Source organism: Seriola lalandi, unplaced genomic scaffold, assembly GCF_002814215.2.
Source record: "Seriola lalandi dorsalis isolate HSWRI2012SDOR001 ecotype SW California unplaced genomic scaffold, Sedor1 jcf7180002054300, whole genome shotgun sequence".
NCBI lineage: Eukaryota > Metazoa > Chordata > Actinopteri > Carangiformes > Carangidae > Seriola > Seriola lalandi.
Window position 1 is genome coordinate 91077 of NW_019524853.1, and position 24313 is coordinate 115389.

Below are 24313 nucleotides of genomic sequence, written 5' to 3' on the forward strand. Positions count from 1 at the left end.
ACAGCAGCCTGCCGCCGTCCAGCTCGCAGCACGCCAGTATCTTTTTATTGATGGGGAGGGAACGTGTGTGTGTGTGTGTGTGTGTGTGTGTGCGTGTGTGTATTAATGACATTGTGGAAACAAACATGCGTTGACACACTTACAGTCTGGGGACAAGAGGCCGGTTCTCACTAGATTAGCCGTTTACTGAAAGTGCTTTCTCTCTGAGACTCAGATGTTCTGATTGATCCAAGGAAATATGAAGCTACAGTCAGCAGCTGGTTAGCTTAGCTTAGCTTAGCATAAACACTGGAAACAATAACAACTAACTACTAGCTCCTGTAAAGCTCACTCATGTTGTTTGATCTGAACAAACTTAAGTGTATGAAGGACACTGACTGTCAGTGGTTGTGGCAGGTAAAAGCTACAGATTCTGATGATGAGAAAACGAATCAATCTGCAACTACGGGTCAATTTTAGATAAATTTGGCAACGACAGCGCAATGTTAGTCTTCACAAGTTTACCAGCGCTCTGATTAACACAACTTCTGTTGCCTGATTGGACAAAATGTCACTCAATGGTCATTAAAGTTGCCCAGTTTTTCATTTTCATTTATTTAAGTTATATCAGGCTTATCCCCTCTGATCTTCTGTTTCATCAGTATAATGAGTTAAACTCAAAACACAGTTTCAGTAATGAAAATGAAAGATTTGAAAAAGAATCCATGAGATAAAATGAAAGTCTTTTCGATAATGTTACTGTCTTTAATCACAGAGCTTTGACAGAATAATAATCTAAGGTTTCCTTAAGATAAAAACAGTTAACACCCTTGAGTCTTCTCCTTAAGTAGTAAATGTTTTCTAATTATCTTTCTTAAACTTTTTTAAAATCAAAGGTGTTTTGTGCAACCGGCCCCTGAGCCTTAAAACCAGCCGTCAGGACTTCTGGAACTTTGTGATGTCACAACAAAGCAGTCACCAAGCCCCGCCCACCTGGACCCACCATCCAAACCTTGCAGGATTTGGTTTCTCTGAGTGTTTGTACCTGAAATCTGCTTTATTTTTATTGTGTCACTCAGAAAACAGTCAGCCAATCAGAAGAGAGACTCAGAGCCTCCTCTCTTCTGATTGGCTCACCGACCTGTTGTTACTAGAGCTCCAGAGAAAAGCCTGAGAGAGGAGATGTAAAACTACACTGAGATGGTTTTTATATCTTCTAATGGATCAAAACTTCAAATAAAACACAGAAGAAGAAAAATTGGAGCTTTAAAGTCAAAAGTTAAACTGGGTTGAACTTCAACATGAAGATCAGATCCTGAGCTTCTGTTCTAACTGTATTTACACTGTGTTTTAAAGTATTTACAACCGGCTACCTGTTACTCAGGAATCCCGCATTCCTCAGTAACTTCTCCTCAAGGTTATTGGACAGATGTTCACATCTGGTCTTCGCTGCGATCACAGACACAAATGGAGGCATTTCCTGTTTGTGCTCTGATCGCCACATTAAAGCTCCTGTTTTGAAAAGGGAAGGTGAAGTTAAAAGCTCTTTAAAAGCCAGAGATCTGTGTGTGTGTGTGTGTGTGTGTGTGTGTGTGTGTGTGTGTGTGTGTGTCTGTGTGTGTGTGTGTGTGTGTGTTGAAGGAGACACATGGGGCAGGAGGAGGTGTGTTCATCACGCTCCTCCTCCTCCTCCTCCTCCTCCTCTCTCCTTCACACATCAGAGCAGCAGAGTTTCAGAATCAGCCCTCCAACAACACAAACACACACTCACACACACTCTGTCCGTCTGTCTCTCTACCTCTTCTCCACACACACTCATGGATTATCTCCACCTTCTGCTGCTGCTGTGGACCTGCAGCGTCCTGCCAGGTGAGCGGGCGAACGAGCAACACACACACACACACACACAGAGGGAGAGAGAGAGAGAGAGATGAATGGATGAGTGTGTTCATATCAGACAGACAGGTGCTGCTGCTGCTGCTGCTGCTGCTGATGATGATGATGATGATGATGGACTGTTGCATCGATGTGAGTTTAAAGCCTCTTAATTAGAGTGATTCTTATTGGAGGCCACCTGTTGCCATAGTGACAGATTGATGACAGTATAGAGAGGACAGTTTAATGATGCAGTGAATTCAAAGATGTGTAGATGATCTTTAAACAGCTGATCTTCTGCCTGTTTCACGTTTAAGAAAATATCAACTTTCATTTTGAACCTTCGTCCCTTTGAATGTTTTTCTGGTTGTTGTCAGGACAGTTTCTATGGCAACACCTGGGTCTTTCTGAAGGGTCATCAGTCCAGTCTATGGATCAGAAATTTTGATTTATCACGTTCCTTTAAAGTTCAGGCTCACGGCTCTTCAGCTTCACTAACACGCCTCTGCTGTGGGACGGTGACTGAGGTCCGAGGTCGGTGTTTTCCTCTGTGTAGATCTTTGAAGCAGAACATGTGGGTTTGTTCAAAGTCATCTTAACCTTCTAAACTTTTATTAGCCTCTGGAAGACTTCATCAAGATTTATGAGCGTGTATGAGGCTTTATAGTAGGAGTTTACAGCTAGTTCTGACCCGACTTGTCTTTGTCATCAGCACTAGAGGAGTAACTGTCACTCGTCCTGCTGTAATGAGAAGTTTCTGTGTGGTCAGCTGGAGACTGGAAGCAGGTGGAAGAGAAACGTCCACATTTCTCTTTTTCAGCAGCTAAAACAGAGACTTTCAGAAGCTCTGCTGGAATTATTTTATTTTGAAAACTCTGGGGTTGTGTTTTATTTTGAAAACTCTGGGTTTTTTGTTTTATTTTGAAAACTCTGGGGTTGTGTTTTATTTTGAAAACTCTGAGGTGGTGTTTTATTTTGGAAACTCTGGGGTTGTGTTTTATTTTGAAGACACTGGGGCTGTGTTTCATTTTGAAAACTCTGGGGTTGTGTTTTATTTTGAAAACTCTGAGGTGGTGTTTTATTTTGGAAACGTGGGTTGTGTTTTATTTTGAAAACTCTGAGGTTGTGTTTTATTTTGAAGACACTGGGGCTGTGTTTCATTTTGAAAACTCTGGGGTTGTGTTTTATTTTGAAAACTCTGAGGTGGTGTTTTATTTTGGAAACTCTGGGGTTGTGTTTTATTTTGGAAACTCGGGTTGTGTTTTATTTTGCAAACTCTGAGGTGGTGTTTTATATTGGAAACTATGGGGGCTGTGTTTTATTTTGAAGACTCTGGGGTTGTGATTTATTTTGAAAACTCTGGGGTTGTGATTTATTTTGAAGACTCTGGGGTTGTGTTTTATTTTGAAGACTCTGGGGTTGTGATTTATTTTGAAGACTCTGGGATTGTGTTTTATTTTGAAGACTCTGGGATTGTGTTGTAGTCTGGACGGACAGAAACTGAGACCTTTGTAAACAATGAGGTCACACTCATGGTCTCTCCTGATTGGCTGTCATCAGCCTGGACTACCAGTGGTGAAAACAACATGATGATGAATGACAGTGTCACTGACCTTGTTGTCTTTGCAGCTGTTGTTCACTTACATTCTCTGTTTTAATGCTACAGCTGCAGAGGAGACAATCTACTTCCTGTTTACACCGGCTCGCACACGCTCAGTGTACGGTGATGTTTTCAGGCGTAATAGTATGGACCGAGCTAATACGCTCATCAAGATGGAGGTCGACTTTGTGTTAGTGTGGATGAGGGTGTTTCCTTCATAACAGCCAACAATATGAACGTGTTGCAGGTCGAGCGACAGAACGATGTCACAGAAGGTGACAAAACAATCCGCTTGTGCACATATATATAATCACAGAGGTAACTACCTCCTCGTGGTCGTATCCCTCCGCCACTCAGACTAGTTCCAGGTCACATCCCTGTTTATCTATTTGTCTGAAATTTTGACATAAATGTTGTGTGAAGTCTTGAGTAAAAGTTTTGTTTTGTGAGGTCACCGTGACCTTTGGCCTTTGACCTTTAGTCACCACAATTGAGTCACTTCCTCCTTGAGTCCTAGCGGACATTTGTGCCAAATTTGCAGAAGTTCCTTCAGGTCGTTACTGAGATCGTGTCCACGAGAATGAGACGTACATACGGACGACCTAAAAACAAAATGGCTGCCGCTCTGACTGTCGCCGGAGCGGAGGAATAAAAACAAGAAGAGACCCTGAGAGAGGAGTCTGAACCACACACCTGGCCAATCACACCTGACATTACAAAGCTGGACTGTTTCATTGAGTCATAAAGATAATACTAACTCTGATAATAAATTCTGGCTCATTAAGAATCATCCTCTGAATGTTCAAACTTCATGGATTTTCTGACCATTTTTAATTCAAACTGCATCTGAAGAAGATTTCCACTTCGTCCAGGTGGAAAACAAAGGTCACCAGTCAGTTAACTCTTTACTAACCTGATGACAGTCCGGTGAACAGTCGTTGTATCTGAGCGGTGGCGAGCAGATCCGTCTTCAGCAACAGTGAATTTACAAACGAGACTTTGTTCCCAGTGGATGAACTCGGAGCGTTTTCCTGTTTCCCTCTGATGAAATTGTGTTTCCACACATTGAGGCGGGAGTGTTGTGATCCCACTGGCCCCTGTAAATTGAATCAGGGTGGGGTTCGGCGTCGCTCTCGCTGTGACGTGATGAACACTTCTCCAGGAGCTCGGAGGGTGAAGTGGTTTTTATGGTGCGTTGCGGCTTTTAGGCCGATCGTTAAACTCACACAGCAAAACATCCGTCGTGCTGCTGCTGCTCGACAGTTAGTGGTCGCTGACGCCGCGCAGCAACACCTCGCTTCACCTGCCTACACAAGCTCCCTGCACCCAGTCCAACGCCGCTTTCTAGCATTTGATTTAACCTCCTTCATGTCCCAGACAGGTGGGGTTAATTATAATAACTTTATTTATATAGTGCTTTGCAAGAAAAAACATAAGAATAAACATGTCAAATCAACATCATGCAAAATGATCGGACAATAATATGTAAAAATAAATATAAATAAAACACGAATCAGAAGTTACCAAAGGCTGAGACAAAGGAATGTGACTGAAGAAGAGATTTAAAGGAAGTTTAAGAGAGTGGGGGTCTAATAGTGAACCCAGCCTCAGTCACAAACCTTGAGCCTGGTCCCCCAGCACACCTCCAGCTGCAGATCTCAGTTCTTGGTTGGACACAAACCTCATCAGTCATTTGGAGATGTAACTGGGGGCAGAGACATTTAAAGCTTTAAAAGTCAGTAATGAAATTTTAAAAATCAATCTGAAACCTCAGGGGAGCCAGTGAAGGGAGGCGAGAGGCGAGAGACGAGAGGCGAGCGGCGAGCGGCCAGCGGCAGCACTGTGTACGAGCTGGAGACGGACGTCTGGCTGATTCCTGAATAACCTGCGTCACAATAACCAAGCAGAGAATAAATAAAAGCATGTGGAACTGTTTGTAGATCAGTGGTTTTAGAAACGACCCTGAGCTGGTTAAAAACAAGACGTTTGACACGTCTGACTTTGTTATAGAAGCTCAGCTTCTCATCAGACATCACCTCTACACTCCTCACAGCCGATCAATATAATCAGAGATGTCGCCGAGATCATCTGATAGAAGGTGTTGGGTCACACAGAATGACTTCAGCTTCATCATCGTCGAGTTTGACAGAATTTGGGGACATCCAGGATTTAAAGTCTGACAGCGGGAGGTCCCGTCCTCTCGCTGCCGTCACACTCCACCCATGTGGCGCTCCACCGTTACAAAACAAACCATAATAGAAATATTACTTGGCCGTCCTGCCGCTGGCTTGTCATCACAGCAGCACTTGTTAGTAACCACAGACACACATGGTGGTTCTATTTTATTTGTCATGAAGGAGCAGCTCTGACTTCAGCGACAGATCTTTGACTGATTCGTCTGATGTTTAAAAAAAACTTTTATATAACTAAAGAAAATAAATCTCAACTTCACTTTGTGTGCACTGGATGGTGATACGTGTCATCTTATGTAAAAGAGAAACTTTCACACCAAACGTCATTCAAAAAATGGTGAATTTAAATTTCTTCTCGCCCACTGGGAAAGATATTCTCACCACAGTCTGTGACTCAACACGTTTTCTAAAAGAGTCACTGTTTAATTCAGCACATATATAATCCAAGTTTTGACTTGTGATTGCTTGCACACATTGATTATTTTGAGATTTAAAGTGAATTCTTGGCTTTAAAAAGGAGTAACTGAGGAAAAATGTCGACCACAAATCCCTTTAGGAGCTCAGGAGTTTTTGGTGAGTTCACAGACTAACTCTGAATATGGAGAAAAGAGTTTATATACATTTGTATGAGTGTCAATCTTTAAAATAAGTGCTGCTTTGTTGATTTTATTCATGTTGACTTCAAAAAAATCTTCTGAATTTTATCCTTTTTATTTTGTAACTTGGCTGATTAGCAAGAAAAACTCAAACATCTGGATTTCTTAAGGGAGTTTGGCATTTGGTGGGTTGGACCAAATGAGCCTGATGCTTCTGCTCTGACATTACACAGACTGTGAGAGCTGTGACCTTTGACCTGCGCTGCCTGTCAGGAGGGTGAAGGGTTATCTGGCTGTGGTCAACGTGAGCATCAGTCCACAGTGATGCTGAGCCAGTAGAGCCGTCTGCCCGCCTGCTGGAGGAAGTCACACAGACGCCATTTGGCTGCGAGCTGCTCGACAAGAGCTCTGTTCGCTAAATCAATCCCATCTTTGACCTGATTAGACGTGCTGCTGCGTCTGATCTGAAAACTGGAGATTTTGCAAAAACAGCACAGACTTTGTTTCTCCTCTAACAAAAATATTCTCTCTGTTGCTGCAGTAGCTGCAGCTGGAGATGAATCTGTTTTCAATTATCAGAGCAGCGAAGACACATCTGGAAAAATCACCTTAGTATGAACACATACAAACAGAATAAGTCACAGAGTCTGCTCGGCCGTGTAGAAGAATTTGAAAAATTTGTCATCAGCGCCGCGGAGGATCGTCAAGATCAGTCAGATGGTCCAGTCTCAGCGATAGGAGACTGTCAGACTTGGATCTGGATCTCGTATCTCTGCTCTGCCAAGTCTCTTTTTGTCTCGCGCCAGCAGCTCCGATAAATCGAGCTGGTCCTTGGCTCAGCACAGACAGGAGCAGATTCCTCTCAGCCCCAGAGGAAACAAACACGACTTAAAGACAGAGACAGTTCGCCCATTATTCCTCTCTTTTCAAGTGTCTTTTATTTTTGTCTCAGCAGCCAAATTCATCACCGCTGCCTTGGCTGGCAAACAAACCGCCGGGTTTTTGGGGCTCTGTGCTCATTTACACAGCTGGAGGAGACGAACCGGAGCGCAGGGGAAATACTTCTGCACATAGGCAACAACCACAAGGTCAAAAGATCATGGTCGGGGTCGAAGGGTCACGGAACGGGAGGAAATTAGTGCCCAGCTCAAACAGAAGCATCAGCTATGATGATCAAAACTGGCACATTTAAAATGAAATGAGATGAGATTAAAATAGACTCAAATACAGAGGAAGATAAAGTGAGATTGAGACTAAATTTAATCATCTGAGGCAAAATTAGTTGAAACAAGATGAGATAAAATATGTAATAAAAATGAGATGATTTGACCTGAGAAAAATGAGATATAAATAAGACATTTACGATGAGAAATGAGATGAGATTAGGGAAGAACTGGCATGAGATGAGATACAATGAGGCTTATATTCAAGAGATTAAATTGAATAAAAAAAATAGACATGAGATCATATCCACAAAGATGAGATGAGATGAACAGAGATTTCAAGAAAAGAGATGACACAAAACAAAACAAGGTCAGATGAGATTATATGAGTTGCACTGAGATAAAATGAAATGAGATTAGAAAGTATGAGTTGAAATGAGAACGGAAGAAATGTGATCAGATCATCATCAGATGACATGAGATGAAACGTACTGTAATAAAATGAGGTGAGATTAGAGAATACATAGAATATCGTTAGAAATAAAATGAGACAAAAATCAGATAAAAATTAGATTAGATTAAATGAGACAAATTGAGATGAGATGACAAAATCTCTGGATCACATAAAAGATTGATCAATTTATTTAAATGAGATGAGACATCAATCTAAACTGAGATTAAACTGAAATAAAGAGATTAGAGTAGGGGTTAGATGAGGTCAAAACAAGTCAGGTGTAAAAGACAAAATAACTCTAGATGAGTAAAAATGAAATGAAATTAGACGAGAGTAGAAGAGATTAGTTGGCGTGAGTAAAGATGATGAGATGAAATACGTTGGGCAGGGAAGCAGCTGTTTGACGGCGTGTTTGGTTGAATGTAGGCCGTGAGGTTGGGTTACTAAAATTCAAGGTTTGGACAACGTCTAATGCCAACATCAACTTGAAGTGGAATACTGACACTCGATCACTCACCAGGTGACGTCCATTAAGTCTGTGAGCGTCAGGTCTTTGACATTGGGATTGGACCAGACACAAGGGGAGGGGCAACAAAACACAGGTGTAACCATTAGGGCGGGCCAGACAATCACAATGGCGGGAAAAGCAAAACAAAGACAGGAAGTCAAACAACCGTAAGACACGAAAGGTAAGTAATTTCAAAGTAAAACAGGAAATAAACAAAAGTCCAACATATAGAGTCCAAACACAGTCCAAAGAGAAAGAGTGAAAGAGATAGAATTTAGATCAAATAGCTAGATTAGGTTTGATTAACTAGATCTAGTCATTGTTCGATTGTATGGAGGTAAGATGAGAAATTCTTCTAATCAAACTAGATCAAATTAGAAGAGATGAGGTGAGATGAAAATGAAATCAGATAAGATGAGACTGAAGGAAAGAAAAGAAAACTGAGGGAAACCTCTTTTGAAATTTTTGCAAGTGAAGATAAGACGAGAGATGAAACAAGATGAGACAAAATCATTTAAAATGAGATAAAAGGAATTTAGCTAATACATGATGTTAGACATACTTTTACATTAGTTTACATCACATTAGGTGAATATTGAGATTACATGAAATGAGATTAGGTAAGAATGAGATGAATTGAGATAAGATTAGAAGAGTTGAAGTGGCATGAGAAGAGATTAAATGAGATGAGAATAGATTAGATAAAAATTGACAACATGAGATTTGATGAGCTGAGGGTTAAATTAGCATCCATCCATCCATCCATCCATTTATAATTTCAGAAATGAAATGTGACGAATACATTTCATATCTCTCCTCTCTTCAGCTGCTCTTACTTTAGAGAGAGTGACACAGTTTCTGGCGCTCAGTCTGAGCTGAAAAGAAAAAGCTGAAATAGTTGGAAGGTCACTGAAGCTCTGAGCACAAAACCATGAGGAAGGAAAAATCAAGACACTCTTTTTCTATCAAAATCTGTTTTTTGACTTCTCTCTCGGCATGCCACACAAACAGTCAATGTAGTGATCTCACGGAGGAAGAACGCCTTGGATCGTCCTCACTGATAATTGATCATTCTTATTCTCATTCATCTGGATGATACAGATTAAATTCAACCTATTGGACTTCTGTTGAGGGGATGAAATCATCTCTTTCCCCCTTTTCCTGGCCACTCACCAATTCCTGCCATGGAAACTAAAGTTGAAAAAGTGCAGTGACGTCATTTTCATCATCCTGCTTGGTCTTCCAGGCCACCATCCCTCCTCCTGTCAACTGACCTCCTGATAAAGACTTTAATTGGAACCAGAGGAAGCTGCAGAGCTGGTCGGTGCAGGAGAGGGAGGAGAGAGGAAGAGGAGGGAGGTGAAGGGTTCCTGATGAACAGTGAGGAGGCTCTGTCCTCTGTGAAGATAATGAAGAAACCACGTGTCCATGTGTCTAGCTTTGGACAGATTTCATTAGTGCCAATTTATCAAACTAAGGAAATATGACTGAAGGCGGAGACAAAGACAAATATCAGATGACAGTAACTGATGCTCAATTGTCTCAGGACTCAAACAAGAAGGTCTACAACTTAAATACGTCATTGTGAACTCCAGTGAACTGCAGATCATACAGATGATTCTGGAAGCTGCAGGTTGTTGTTGTTGCCATAGCAACAAACAAACAAACTAACTAACTAATTAACTAACTAACTAACACTATAATATAACTAAGAAATACTGTAATGAGCTAGCTAGCAACGGATAACTGAACAATACTGTATCTAACTGGATAATGCAAGAAATGAACATACTTGAACTAACTAACTAACTAACCAACTAGGTAGTTAGGTAGCTAGCAAGAGCTAGTGTGTATGTGTATGTGTCTGTGTGTGTGTGTGTGTGTGTGTGTGTTAGTTAGCTAGCTAACTAGCAAAATACAGTGATAACTGATACTATAAATAAATAACTAGAAAATTAGTTACTGTAGTTGATTAACTAACTAACTGACATGCTAGAAACTGTAACTAAGCAACAAACTAACTAAGTGTTCCCATTAACAGTGGTTAGTTAATAACTACAGGATCAGTTGAAGGAAAAAAAGCAAAACATTTATTTCTGTTTTGATTCTGTTAAAGTTCCTTCGGGTCACAGTCGGCAGGTAAAGTGATTCGTGTGATTAGTGATCACTTATTTATATCATTAATATTAATGAGATGGAGGAAACATGTTGAACTGTCTAATACAGTCCAGTAGCCCTTCGTCAGTTTGTGTTTCACCCATGGCTGACAGACATGTATTGATTCTATTTATTTGTAGTGTTGTTGATTTGGTCTTTCTGGTTTGTTGTTTTGGTTGTTGTTTTGCTGGAAGTTGTTTATAATATCGCCTCCCTCCACATACCTGTGGCGAAGGAGAAAATATCAGGAGCACCTGTGTGTGATTTAGTATTTTAATTCTTTCTTTTCTGTGGGAAAGTGGAGCAGAAACAGAGTCTGGATCCCAGGCCAGATGGGCTCTTAGAGGGAAGTTTAAGTCCAGGAGATCTTTTAGTGATGAAGTGTAATTTACTTTTTGCGGAAGCCATTTTCCTTCAGCATTCCTCATCTATGTCTTCAGTTAGAGACTTTCCTACATTTCAAAGAGCCTCGATAAAGAGACATAAACCTTTCCCTTCTAGCAGAGGGTTCCTGTGTGTGGACAGAGTGACAGTTATAGAGTGATAGTGGAGTGACCGTTTCCAAGAGGAAGTGATCCTAATCTTTGTTGTAGCTGCCTTTGATTTTCGGTTTATTTTATGCTCATGTGGGTGTAGACGTGACTCTGTGATTTCTTTTTCTTCTGCCATCAGATTCAAACTAGAGCAGCTGGAAATCCAGCGACCATTTATCAAGACAACAAACACAAAAAAAAGTACCAAAAAGTGCAGTTATGAATAGTCTTGACTTGTTTTACTGGGCAGCTTTCAGTTCGCAATCGAATCAGCTGAGTGTTGAAATAACCGTCTTCTTCTGTGTTCCAGATCTTCAGCTCTGTTTCAACTTTGACACAAAGAACTTCAAGATCTTCTCCGGTTCTAAAGAAACCCAGTTCGGATACACGGTCCAGCAACATGAGGCAGGAGGACGGCAGTGGTGAGAATCCCAGTTCGATAACCATCCACCAGATCCAGAGACAAGTCTGTTCACATCTACTGTATTGGCCCATCAGTGTCAACAGAAACCAGTCTGCACTGGTCTGACTCCATTTATAAAATCCAATGTGTTCGTCCACGTCTTAGAAACCAGTCTGTGCTCATCTGTCAGAAACTGGTCTGTACTGGTCAGTCTTCATCTCAGGGACCAGTTGGTGCTGTTTATCCACCTCTTGAAAACCAGTCTGTACACAGCTTTAGCCATCAATATAAAACCAGTTTATACTGGTTGATCCAAATTTACAGTCTTTTACTTCGAAATCAGTCTCTCACTGGCATCTTTCTACATCTATAGAAACCGACCTGTACCTGTCTGCCGGCATCTATCAAAACCAGTTTGTATCGGCGTGTCCACATACCGAAACCAGTTTGTATTTCACTAAATATTATCCCCTCCATTATTAATGATTTCAAGTTCTAGTCATCCTCTGGCCTCCCCAGTTTGTCCTGTTTCCAAGTACCTTTAGGTGAAGACAGAGTGTCTTATGTCTGTCTGTTTGCCTGGTTAAAACTCAGATATCTGTTGAACGTTCGGTGGATTTATTGGACACTGTGGACCGTCAAAAGCGAAGTTTCATGTCCTGGGAAAGTCGGTTGAAAGACATTCTCGGAAAAGATTCTGGGAAAGGTGGTTGTTGGTTTGCGTCCTCCCTGAGCGGCGTGTCACTGAATCATGTCGAGACGTCAGGATCATGTTGGAGATGACACATTTTCCACCGATGTGTGTGATCAGTGGAAACGTGCCTGCGGAGCAGCAGGACTTAATCTCTAGTTCTCTCTGCTATAAATTAGGATTTCATAATGCCGACCCGATCCTATGGCCTCAGAGATTATTACTCTCCTTCTTTCTCTCATGCAACTCGTTCCTGCACAGTTTGTCCTTGGCACTTCAACAGTCTGCTGCAAGTGTCTGTCTGGTCTCTCATCCGTCATCTTTATGTTTCCAACCTGCTTTAGACTCAAACACCAGCAGACACGTTTAAACCTGCAGATGTGCCGTCTGCTGCAGGGAAGACCAGATAAATTGAAGTGAGATGAGATAAACTAAGATAACATGGACTGAGATGAGATAAGATGAAGTGAGATGAGATGAAATGAAGAGAGATGATAAATAAAGGTGAGATGATGATAATATTAGACAAAGTGAGAAGACATGAGATGAGACCAGATCAGATCAGATTAAGTGAGATGAGATGAGATAAAATGAAATTAGATGTGATGAAATGAAATGAAGAGCATAAATGAAGTGATGATGATAAATAGAAATGAGATATTGTGAGATGAGATAGAAGACGGTGGATGAGAATAAATGAAGGGATGAGATAAGATGAAGTGAGATAAGATGAAGCGAGATGAGATGAAATGAAGAGCGATAATAAAAAGAACAGTGAGAAGACATGAGATAAGATGAAGAGAGATACTAAAAAGAATTGAGATGAGACCAGATTAGATTAAGTGAGATGAGATTATATAAACTAAGATAACATTGACTGAGATGAGATAAAATGAAGTGAGATGAAATGAGATATTGTGAAATGAGATAGAAGATGCTGGATGAGAAGTGATGAGATAAAATGAAGTGAGATGAAATAAAATGAAGAGCCTAAATGAAGTGATGATAAATAGAAGTGAGATGAGATACAATAAGATGAGATGACATGAGATAAGATATTGTGAGATGAACTGGGAATGAGGTGAGATGACTTGAATTGAGATGATGATAACTTTCTATCTTCTGTGGTGTGGTGTTTATTATCTTGTCTCATCTCACACCTTATCTCAGCGACACAGACAACCTCAGGACATGTAGTAGCCTCATTATTAAAATGTTTCCCTTCAAAACACTGTTATGTGTTTCATAAAATATTTAAAATAGCAGGAGTCGCAGCTGACAGATAAAGACATGAAATGTAAGATTAATACATGAAGAGAAGCTGATTCATGTCGGACTGATATTACTTCCCCACTGATTTCACACTCAGTCACAACTTCGTTCAGTCGACGGTTTGTTTGTCACCTGGGAAACAATAAAGATGCGAAGCTGTTCCAGCCCGAATAAAAAGACGTGTTAGACAAACAACGTGTGACTGATTCCCTGACGAGTCAGCTGGAGGAGAAAATGTTTTATCACGTGTCTGAGAGATAAAACATCTTCAACACGAACTCCACCTGCACACAGTCGCTCTGTTGTGTCTCTTGTGTGTCTGCGGCCGCAGGTGAGATTGTGCAACATTCCTGCTTCTCTTGGTTTTATCTGGAAAGCGTTCAGCCCTGATGAAAACCTCGCAGTGCTCCAGGATTACAAAATCTCCCCGCCTTTGAAGTCTCAGGTAAATAAGTGGAAAGTATTTGCGTTTGTCTCGCGACCGGCTTCTCCTGCGTCCCGAGGCAGAGCGCTGGATCTGGAAACTATGTGTTGCGGTTTGTTATTCCCCAGCCTCCCTCTGGGAAGCCCATCACTCCGCTCTGTGTGTGTGTGTGTGTGTGTGTGTGTGTGTGTGTGTGTGTGTGTTGTTTTAAAGGGGGGGGATTGGACATCGTTACTCTGCACAGTTGTTTTTCTACGCAGCCTGGTGACATTTCAGGTGTTTGGCTGATGTTTTTATCCAGACAGACTCACCACGGTGGAACAATCCTCATCGTCTGTTTCTCTTTTCCCCTCTTTCATTAATGACCTTAGTTCACAGGTAAAATATTTGTACCAATTAACCTCCGTGTCCTTTGACTTCTGACCAGCTTTTTATATTTGTTGAAACTGATTCACAGAACATTCAGTAAAATATCTGTTTTCACATCAACAGTGGACTCTACTGAGCTTTCAGCATATTTCAGCTGATTGTTCAGTCTCTCCGCTCTTATCAGTTTCTTTTCTTGCAGCAGCCGGCAGCAATTTTCATCATCGAACCAGCGAAATGATAAACCCACTGTCCACTGACAGACTCAGGCAGAGAGCAGCTGCTGAACACACGGCAGCATTTAGCAGCTAAAGAGCCACAGGTTTCCCTCAGGAGCTGGTGGAGACCAAACACTTCAAACTTTGTGTGAATGAGTCGTCCGACAGCCAGAAGCTTCACTGAGGATCTGATCAGCGTGTGTTCACACAGTCAGAGTCTCACAGCAGCCGTCAAACTACAGCAGAGCTCCACACTGAGCTCAGTGTTTGTCTGCTCCAGGATGTTGTTGCTGCGTGTCGGAGGTCAAACCCATTGACCTGTGTTGACCTCTGAGGTCAAACCTCCGGCGTTTCATGTTTATGGAGTCGAGCTCAGGGTTTACGCGGCCTGTCGGCCTCCACGCTGCGAGCTGTGTGTGTTTGTGTCTCGAAGTGTGTTTGGTCTCTGCACACCCTCAGTGTTGAGGGGAAAAGAAGACGCAGGTATAGTTTTGAGGTTTTCCCAGAAATCTAAGTCACAGCACCTGTTCAGGAAACGATCAGCATGGTGGAGTGATGTCAGAGGGTGGGAGGCGGGGCTCTGTCTGCTGCTCGCCGCTGCAGGCTGCAGGATGTGGACCCGCTCCGTCTCCAGTTTGGGATGTGGTTTGTCAGCGCCGCTCTCCACTCGTTTGATGTGGACGGCAGACGCATTAGCAGATTGAGGGTTAGCGCTGTACTATGGCATGTCCTCTGGTATGTGACTCAGCCCAGTTCCCAGAACCGCCGTCCAGGCCACATGTGGTGGTATTTACTCTGGTTAACACCAATAAGCTGCTCGCCGTGCGACACTGGAGCCGCAGGTCTGTGTCGAACACTGATCACTCCAGCAGCTGCTCTGACCTCTGAGGGCAGTTTATATCACAGAGGCACCACTCAGCTTTTTAAAACGGTCCCTGAAGAAGAATCTGATGATGAGAACCTGAACTTTGACCTTTCTGTTGTCAGAGCGGAGGTAAACCTCTGCTCTGTCGCATCTTCCTGGTGCAATCACACTTTAGTTGTTTTACTTTCAGAGAACTGATCTACCAGTCGATCTTTGTCCAGACCCTCAGCTCCAGTCATCAGCTCTGGGTGGTGACCAGATCTCCAGCTTCCTCTGCAGGTCGTCTGGGCTCAGACTCAGGGTCTTTTCACACCGACGATATTTAGTTAAGTTAAACCGACCCGTGGTTGTTTTTCCCCCGTGGTATGATTCCTTAGTGCAGGTGTGAAAACAGAAATCAGGTCTCCGTCCCAGTGAAAACCACCTGTAGGCAGCGGAGGGAGCTCGGAGTAGAGTCGCTGCTCCTTCACGTCGGAGGGAGCACCTTGAGGTGATTCGGGTATCTGGTTAAAATGGGCGGCTCCCATTGGATCCAAAGATGCTGCTTTTTCAAGGGTGGAGGGAAAAAGATGCATTTGCAAATGTAACAGCTTCATATTTGTATTTGTGCTAATAAATGTAGCTTTTAGCACAATGAGTTTACCCCTTCAATTCAGACTGAAACGTCTCAGCTGTTGGATGGATGTGTTACTTCCTGTATGACCTGAGCCTCAGGTGTGTTTGTGTGTGTGTGTGTGTGTGACTCCAGGTTGCTGGTTGGAGCTCCCTTTGAATCCACAGGGAAGCAGCAGACAGGTGACGTGTACAGGTGTCCGCTGGATACAAGAGCCTCTGCAAACTGCAGCCGACTCCACCTGGGTGAGCGACACACCTCATCGCACCTCATCAGCACCACAGCAGCTGTTTGTACCGGGACTGTAAAGAGGAAGAAGTACTTAGATTATTTACCAAAATAAAAGTATTAAAAAACTCTGTGAAAGTAAAAGTCCTGGACTCAATATTATACTTGAGTAAAAGTCTTATAAGCATCATTATCTCGTGCAACAAGATAGATAAATAATATCTGGGGGATTTCGGGGGCTCTTACTGGAGACTTAGATTTTTGATTAACACAAACTAAAACTTGAAGTCAACAACAACAAATACTGAGACATGAATGTGAATGTTTGTGGCGCCGTGTTTGTTGAGGCTGCAGCTGCACTCGGTGATGAACTGGGTCTGTTTGTTTTCAGGGAAACTTTCTCTGGACAACGTCTCTGAGAGGAAAGACAAGATGAGGCTGGGAATGTCGCTGACCTCTAACCCTAGAGACAACAGCTTTGTGGTGAGTCACATGACACAGTGAGACGACCTCCATATCAGCTCCGCTCCACACCGATTGGAGCGTCCAAACCGAAGACCGTCAGATGATCCGGGTCCAAACTGTCGGTTGGATTTAACAACGAGCGAACGGCTCCATCTTCTGTTTTATATCTATATGTCAGCGCCCCCTCCTCATGTAAAATAAACCTGTGATTGTGTCCTCAGACCTGTGGACCGCTCTGGTCTCATGAATGTGGAAGCTCCTTGTACAGCACAGGAATCTGTTCCAGGGTCAGCCGAAACTTCAGACTGTCCCACACCATCGCCCCCGCCCTGCAGAGTAATCTATACATCATCCGTCGATACATCCATCTGTTCATCCATCCATCCATACATCTGTTCATCCATCTATACATCCATCTGTTCATCCATCCATCCATCCATTCATCTGTTCATCCATCTATACATCTGTTCATCCATCTATACATCCATCCATCCATACATCTGTTCATCCATCCATCCATTCATCTGTTCATCCATCCATACATCTGTTCATCCATCCATCCATACATCTGTTCATCCATCCATCCATTCATCCATCTATACATCCATCTGTTCATCCATCCATCCATCCATTCATCTGTTCATCCATCTATACATCCATCTGTTCATCCATCTATACATCTGTTCATCCATCTATACATCCATACATCTGTTCATCCATCCATCCATACATCTGTTCATCCATCCATCCATTCATCCATCTATACATCCATCTGTTCATCCATCCATCCATCCATTCATCTGTTCATCCATCTATACATCCATCTGTTCATCCATCCATCCATCCATTCATCTGTTCATCCATCTATACATCCATCTGTTCATCCATCCATCCATACATCTGTTCATCCATCTATACATCCATCTGTTCATCCATACATCCATACATCTGTTCATCCATCTATACATCCATCTGTTCATCCATCCATCCATACATCTGTTCATCCATCCATCCATTCATCTGTTCATCCATCTATACATCCATCTGTTCATCCATCCATCCATCCATTCATCTGTTCATCCATCTGTACATACATCTGTTCATCCATCTATACATCCATCTGTTCATCTGTTCATCCATCTATACATCCATCTGTTCATCCATCCATCCATTCATCTGTTCATCCATCTATACATCCATCTGTTCATCCATCTATCATCCATCTGTTCATCCATCCATCTGTTCATCCATCCATCCATCTGTTCATCCATCCATCCATTCATCTGTTCATCCATCTATACATTCATCTGTTCATCCATCTGTTCATCCATCCATCCATTAATCTGTTCATCCATCCATCCATTCATCTGTTCATCCATCCATCTGTTCATCCATCCATCCATCCATTAATCTGTTCATCCATCCATCCATCCATCCATCCATCTATCTGTTCATCCATCCATCCGTCCATCCATCCATCTGTTCATCCATCTATACATCCATCCATCTGTTCATCCATCCATCCGTCCATCCATCCATCTGTTCATCATCCATCTGTTCATCCATCCGTCCATCCATCCATCTGTCCATCCATCCATCTGTTCATCCATCCATCCATCCATCTATACATCTGTTCATCCATCCATCCATCCATCTGTTCATCCATCTATACATCCATCTGTTCATCCATCCATCCATACATCTATACATCTGTTCATCCATCCATCTATACATCTGTTCATCCATCCATCCATCCTGTATCCATCTTGTTGTGTTTCATGTTGCAGGGTGTGAGACGTTCATGGACATCGTGATCGTTCTGGACGGTTCTAACTCCATCTACCCCTGGTACGAGGTCCAGGACTTCCTCATCAACATCCTGCAAAAGTTCTACATTGGCCCAGGTCAGACGCAGGTCGGTTCATCCCCGAGTTTTACAAAGATCACGTCACATGTGATTTAATATCATAAAAAATACATGTTTCAGGGCTGAGGTGCAGTTTTTCTCCTTCAGGTTTGATGTTGCATCGAGTTTTTTAAGCATCTTTAATGCCTCGTCACGATCTAAATGCTGCGTCAGAGGCTCCACTCTCACATTTACTGGGAAAACTTGGAATTCTTTGGCAAGATCCTAAAAAATGTGAAGATATCGAATATCACCACAAACCATCAGCTGCTGGCAGCTCTCAGAGACGCCGGTCGATGGTAGAATTTCACAACAGTTTACATGAAACAGTTCTGTAGCTGCCAATGAGGACAAAGGTCACGGCTTTTGTATTTTCATTTCCCTCTCTCCTCACCGCTGATGACCTCTCACCCTCGTTAAATCCAGAATAAAAACAAGACATTTGTTTCCCTTGATTTGGTTGGTTGATTTGGTTTTGTTTTTGGACAGACAGTTCTGTGTTTCACTGAGACAACAGCAGGAATCTGAGCTGGTTTTAGTCTCTGCTTCTGCTTCACAGGCTGGAAAAACAGCTTCTTCTCTTCTGAGGAAGATGTCCAACAACTATCCAAAGTTAATTAAGGGAAAAAGTGGGACATGCAATTGCACAGTCGGCTGCATGCTCTTTACATCGACAGATCCCCGATCTTTCTCGAACCTTAACCACAGAACTTTTGTTGCCTGAACCTCCGAAATATGGGGCTTCATTCGATCATAAAAACGTTGCTTGTGAACATAATTGAGGGATGACAGAAGCCGAGAAAGGCCATACCTGCAAACATTTTTTATCACGTTATCTCAAGGTAACAGAGCTTTGTAATGAGATAACGGGGAAATTATTTCGTTATCTCGAGATAACGGAGCTTTGTTTTCTTAAGATAACAGGATTATTATTCTGTGATCTTGACATAACAAATCTCTGTTATGTTGAGATAACGGGATAAAAAAAATATTTTCAAGTATGTCCTTTCTCTGCCTCCGTAAAGGACCGACACCACAAACAATTTAGTGATATATAAACGTGGTCTTGATTTGATGGGTCAAGTTATGTTGGGAACTGGGAAACCTGCAAAAGCAGTGGGAGCAGTGGTCGATCAGTGAACACTTGAAGTGCCCTTGAGCAGCAGTTTGAACTATCACCTGCTGCAGTTGAGTGGCCACCAGTTGCAGACTGGTTTTACTGGAAGCCGAACTAAAGCCCGACAGACAGAAAAGTGTCTGCAGAGGTTTACCAGGTTTTTAAGGTTTTGCAGCAGCGGTGTGGTGAGGCCTTCAGGTTTCAGGGATCGGACTGAGCTGTGGTGTGTTTTGGACGCAGGTTGGTGTGGTTCAGTATGGCTCCACAGTCGTCCACGAGTTCAGTCTGGGTGAGTACCAGACGGTGGAGGAGGTGGTGGAGGCCGCCAGGAGCATCGACCAGCGTGGCGGAGAGGAGACGAGGACGGCGCTGGGCATCAACGTGGCGCGGTACGACAAAAAGTCATCCCTCAGGAATAATAAATCCCACACACGCACACACTAACCCACCTGATACCCTCACACTGTCCGTCATCTCTCAGGTCGGAGGCGTTCAAACGCGGCGGCCGAGCCGGCGCTCAGAAGGTGATGATCGTGATCACAGACGGTGAATCTCATGACAGTCCTCAGCTGGTGCAGGCAGTCGGTGACAGCGAGAGAGACAACATCACCATGTACGCCATCGCTGTGAGTCTGTCCATCTTTGCCTTCAACCCTGGAATACCTTGCTGACCTATCCTGACTTCCTGTCTGGTCCTGGAGCAGCTTTCTCGGACTTCCTTCTTTACATCCAACCTCTCAGACTTCCTTCCTTCCTTCCTTTCTCGCACTTTCTGTTGTACCTTGTGAAAGTCGTACCGTCTCTCCTGAGTGTTTTCTCTGCGTCTCCTCCAGGTCCTGGGTTACTACAACCGTCGGGGAATCAACCCTGAAGCCTTTCTCAAAGAAATCAAGTTCATTGCCAGTGACCCGGACGAGAAACACTTCTTCAACGTGACGGACGAGTCGGCGCTGAAGGACATCGTGGACGCTCTGGGAGAGAGGATTTTCACTCTGGAAGGTCTGCAGACATTCAGCATGTTAAAACATACTTCTTCCTTTTTGAGATAAACTCACATCAAGCTCATATAAAACTTCTGCCCCACGTATTTCAGTATCTTAAAGTACAAAGTACAAAAACCAGAGAACACGCATTTCCCTTTAGTTTGGCTTCTAATATGAATTTAATTATGTCACTTGTAAAAAAAAAATTACAAGGAAAAACATGCAAATATTGTAAAGTGTAATGTATGTTCTAAAGCAGGTTGTTGATTCTCAGTGGGATCAATCAAAGTAATGACAGTTTCACAATAAAGCTCCATGTTTCTTCTTCTGTGTTTTATTTGAAGTGTTGATCCATCAGAAGATATAAAAACCATCTCAGTGTAGTTTTACATCTCCTCTCTCAGGCTTCTCTCTGCAGCTCTAGTAACAACAGGTCGGAGAGCCAATCAGAAGAGAGGAGGCTCTGAGCCTCTCTTCTGATTGGCTGACTGTTTTCTGAGTGATCCAATAAAAATATAGAAGATTTCAGGTCAAAACACTCAGAGAAACCAAATCCTGCAAGGTTTGGATGGTGTGTCCAGGTGGGCGGGGCTTGGTGACTGCTTTGTTGTGACATCACAAAGTTCCAGAAGTCCTGACGGCTGGTTTTAAGGCTCAGTTTCTGAATACAGGCTGTGTGCATTTCTCTGTGGACTGAGGCTTTGATACTTTCACAGTATTAATATAGAAGCTAGAGCTGATCTATAATCTATAATCACACTACACATGGACACACACCTTTACACTGGAGGAGATTTAATACTTTTTTCATGTTCAAATGATTATTGTGTCTGTTTCACAGGAACCAGCAGTCAGGGTCGAGGGTTCGGTCTGCAGATGGCTCAGGCCGGTTTCTCCTCACATTTAGTTAAAGTGAGTATCTTCACATTCATGTACAATGTGCAGTTATTCACAACCAAGAGATTCTGTATGTTCATATCAGGGAAGAGAAAAGGAAACGAGTCCAACTCTCTAAATCAGAAAACTTTGAATTTGACTCTCAGGTTTTGGATTGGTCATTTCCTGTGTGTGGCTTTAATCATACTGACTCCAGAACTGAATGGTATGAAGGATGATAATAATTTTCCTCAAATTACTTCTGGAAAACATCTTCTACACTTTTATTTGTAGAAATTAGGGACCTGGCAGCTTCAGGTTTCAGAGGTCCGTTCAGTTTCATCCAGCAAATCACCGTCCAAAAAATTAACAGAAGACAGGACACAGTTTTGTATTTTATGGATTCAGACAAAAGATCAAATTCTCAAACGTTAAGTATCGCTCTGGTTCTGGTTCTGGTTCTGAAAGACGACTAAAACTGCAGCATGAGAAGCTTCTAGAAATATTTCTATTGTTTCGTGTCCAGGGAAAAATCGCACTCGACTGAATTCCAGTGTCAGGGAGTGAAGATGGTGTCGTGGAAACTTTCTATGTGTAACACAGAGCAGATGGTTTTCCTGAACGTGGAGCTGCCAACAAAACCCTCTCTCACACACACACACACACACACACACACACACACACACACACACACACACACACACACCCACACACGCACACACTTGAATTCATTAACAATATATGCAAAGGGTTTCCTGCTCTTCAGGTTCATTATTAAGAGGTAAAAATGTGAATCATGTCTCCTTCATACTGATGTGGGAAACAGAGACACAGTGTCCGTCCTCCTCTGCTCCTGCAGGATCACAACCTTTGACCTTTTACCTTTAACCTTTACAAGTGGATCTGCAGGTCCAGACTCAGTCCAGAGTCCGTGCAGCTCACATCCTGCAGGCAGGATGCTTTGTGGCGCCGTTGTCGACAAGGATTTGGTCATTTACTGTGGTCCTCGCCTCATTGGCCCGTAGAGACGATGACTCAACGCTTTAATAACTTTCATATCTGAACTTTACGAGCATCAGAGTTCATGCGAGTGTGTCACTGACTGCACACACACGTGTTGGAAGAGGACTCGACAGACTTTAAGGACGACACTGAAGCTTGTGTCAGTATCTGTTAAGTGATTATTTTCAAAATCACCAACAAGTTTTTCCTTGTTCCCACCCCCCTCCCTCCTGAGGACATGGTCTCTGGCCAGAGACACCAGCACTCAGCCAGGAGCAGTCACTGAGAGAAAGAGTCATTTGACTTTAACTCCAATGTCCTGTGACTTCATTTGGACCTGGAAGATCAAACTCAGGACGATTTGTCACCGAACCTTTAGTCTGGTTCATCGTTTGTCCTGGACGTAAAAGACGTGGACCGCCCCCATCACTCAGCTGTAGGTTGATCTCAGATCAGGTCAATAAACACATCAGGTTCAGTGACCTGCTCTCACTCTCAATGACTGATCTTCCTCTGTGGCTCCATATAAAGCTGATGATGCCGTTACTTGTCAGTCCAGCTGACTTCATATTTCCTCTTGGCTCATTTATAATAAGTCAGTGTGAACGTGTGCAGCTGACGTTAAGAGACGTATAAATCCACCATGACCGTCAGACTCCAGACTTCTCTTTCTTCTACTGAAGGAAATACAGCAGTAAAAACTGTGTGGGAACTGTGCTGTTACTCAAACTGCATGATGGGAAAACCATGTCCAGTCATCCTGGTAACCATAGGAACCTGGAGCAGGAATAACGTATTGCAGAAGTGTCAGTGACTCGACTGATGGACACTCATCATTACAGACGTCCTGCTCCTGCTGTTGCAATGATCAAAATACTAAATAAATAAATACACTGATCTCCATATAAACTAATGTCTTTCCTCCAGGATGGCGTTCTGCTCGGGGCGGTCGGCGCCTACGACTGGAACGGAGCCGTGCTGAAAGAAACTAAACATGGAAAAGTTGTTCCTCCAAAGTCCTCGTATAAGGACGAGTTCCCAGAGGAGCTGAAGAACCATGGAGCCTACCTGGGTAAAACGATAGCACCTGAACTTTATTCATGTCCATTCTTGTTTTTAGGGTTTGAATTGTTCCGTTTATTATTATTCCTGAATGAAAATCAGTTTAAGATCAAAACATGCTCAAAAACCCATGAAGCTTTCATGAAGATTTACATGTTTTACGTGTGAAAGTTTGTATTCACATGTAACAACGCAAGACCTACAAAAAGGCACCTACAGTCTACACGCCACAGGAAGTCAGCCATTTTGAATTTACTGGAACCATTTTTGCAAAATTAAGGGCATCATACTTTAAAGAACTCCTCCTAGAGAATTAATCAGATCCACATCATATTGGTTGAGTCTCATCTTAAGACCTTTGTGATGCTCAGTTGTAAAGCTTTTGAGTTTTCATTGGGGGATGCCTGTGGCGGCACGGCGAATTTCGATGTTTCGCCATGAAACAGGAAGTTGTTGTAGCTCAAATATACATCCGCTCCAAACTTCATGACAGTCCCACACTGAAGACACCTACATGCTAATATGACGTCATGGTCGTAGCCACACCTGCTCAAAACAGGAAGTAAACCTTGAATGACAATCATCAATCATTTGATGGATTAGTCGACGCTGCTTTCAGCTTTAAAAGTTTAAAACGTCTATCTCTCGCTTTACACTGAAGTGCTACTGCCCCCTATAGGCTGCAGTGGTCATTACTCAACACCTGACACCCGACAGACCAAGTAACACAAGGATGATCATCAGGTTTTAACAAGCACCACATGA

At 42.8% G+C, this 24313-nt stretch overlaps 1 protein-coding gene across 1 annotated transcript in view; it reads left to right on the top strand.

The window, feature by feature from the left end:
* Window positions 1-1719: 1719 nt before the first annotated feature.
* The window catches only part of LOC111655057 (integrin alpha-11-like), a 35108-nt gene continuing 12514 nt past the window's right edge, over window positions 1720-24313 (top strand). Inside the window, 11 exon segments of the mRNA XM_087174011.1 lie at window positions 1720-1848; window positions 11368-11479; window positions 16045-16154; window positions 16529-16620; window positions 16824-16938; window positions 18390-18517; window positions 19866-20014; window positions 20107-20251; window positions 20459-20624; window positions 21450-21520; window positions 23414-23558. Of these exon segments, the coding sequence (XP_087030137.1) occupies window positions 1797-1848; window positions 11368-11479; window positions 16045-16154; window positions 16529-16620; window positions 16824-16938; window positions 18390-18517; window positions 19866-20014; window positions 20107-20251; window positions 20459-20624; window positions 21450-21520; window positions 23414-23558 (1285 nt within the window). The 5' untranslated portion in view covers window positions 1720-1796.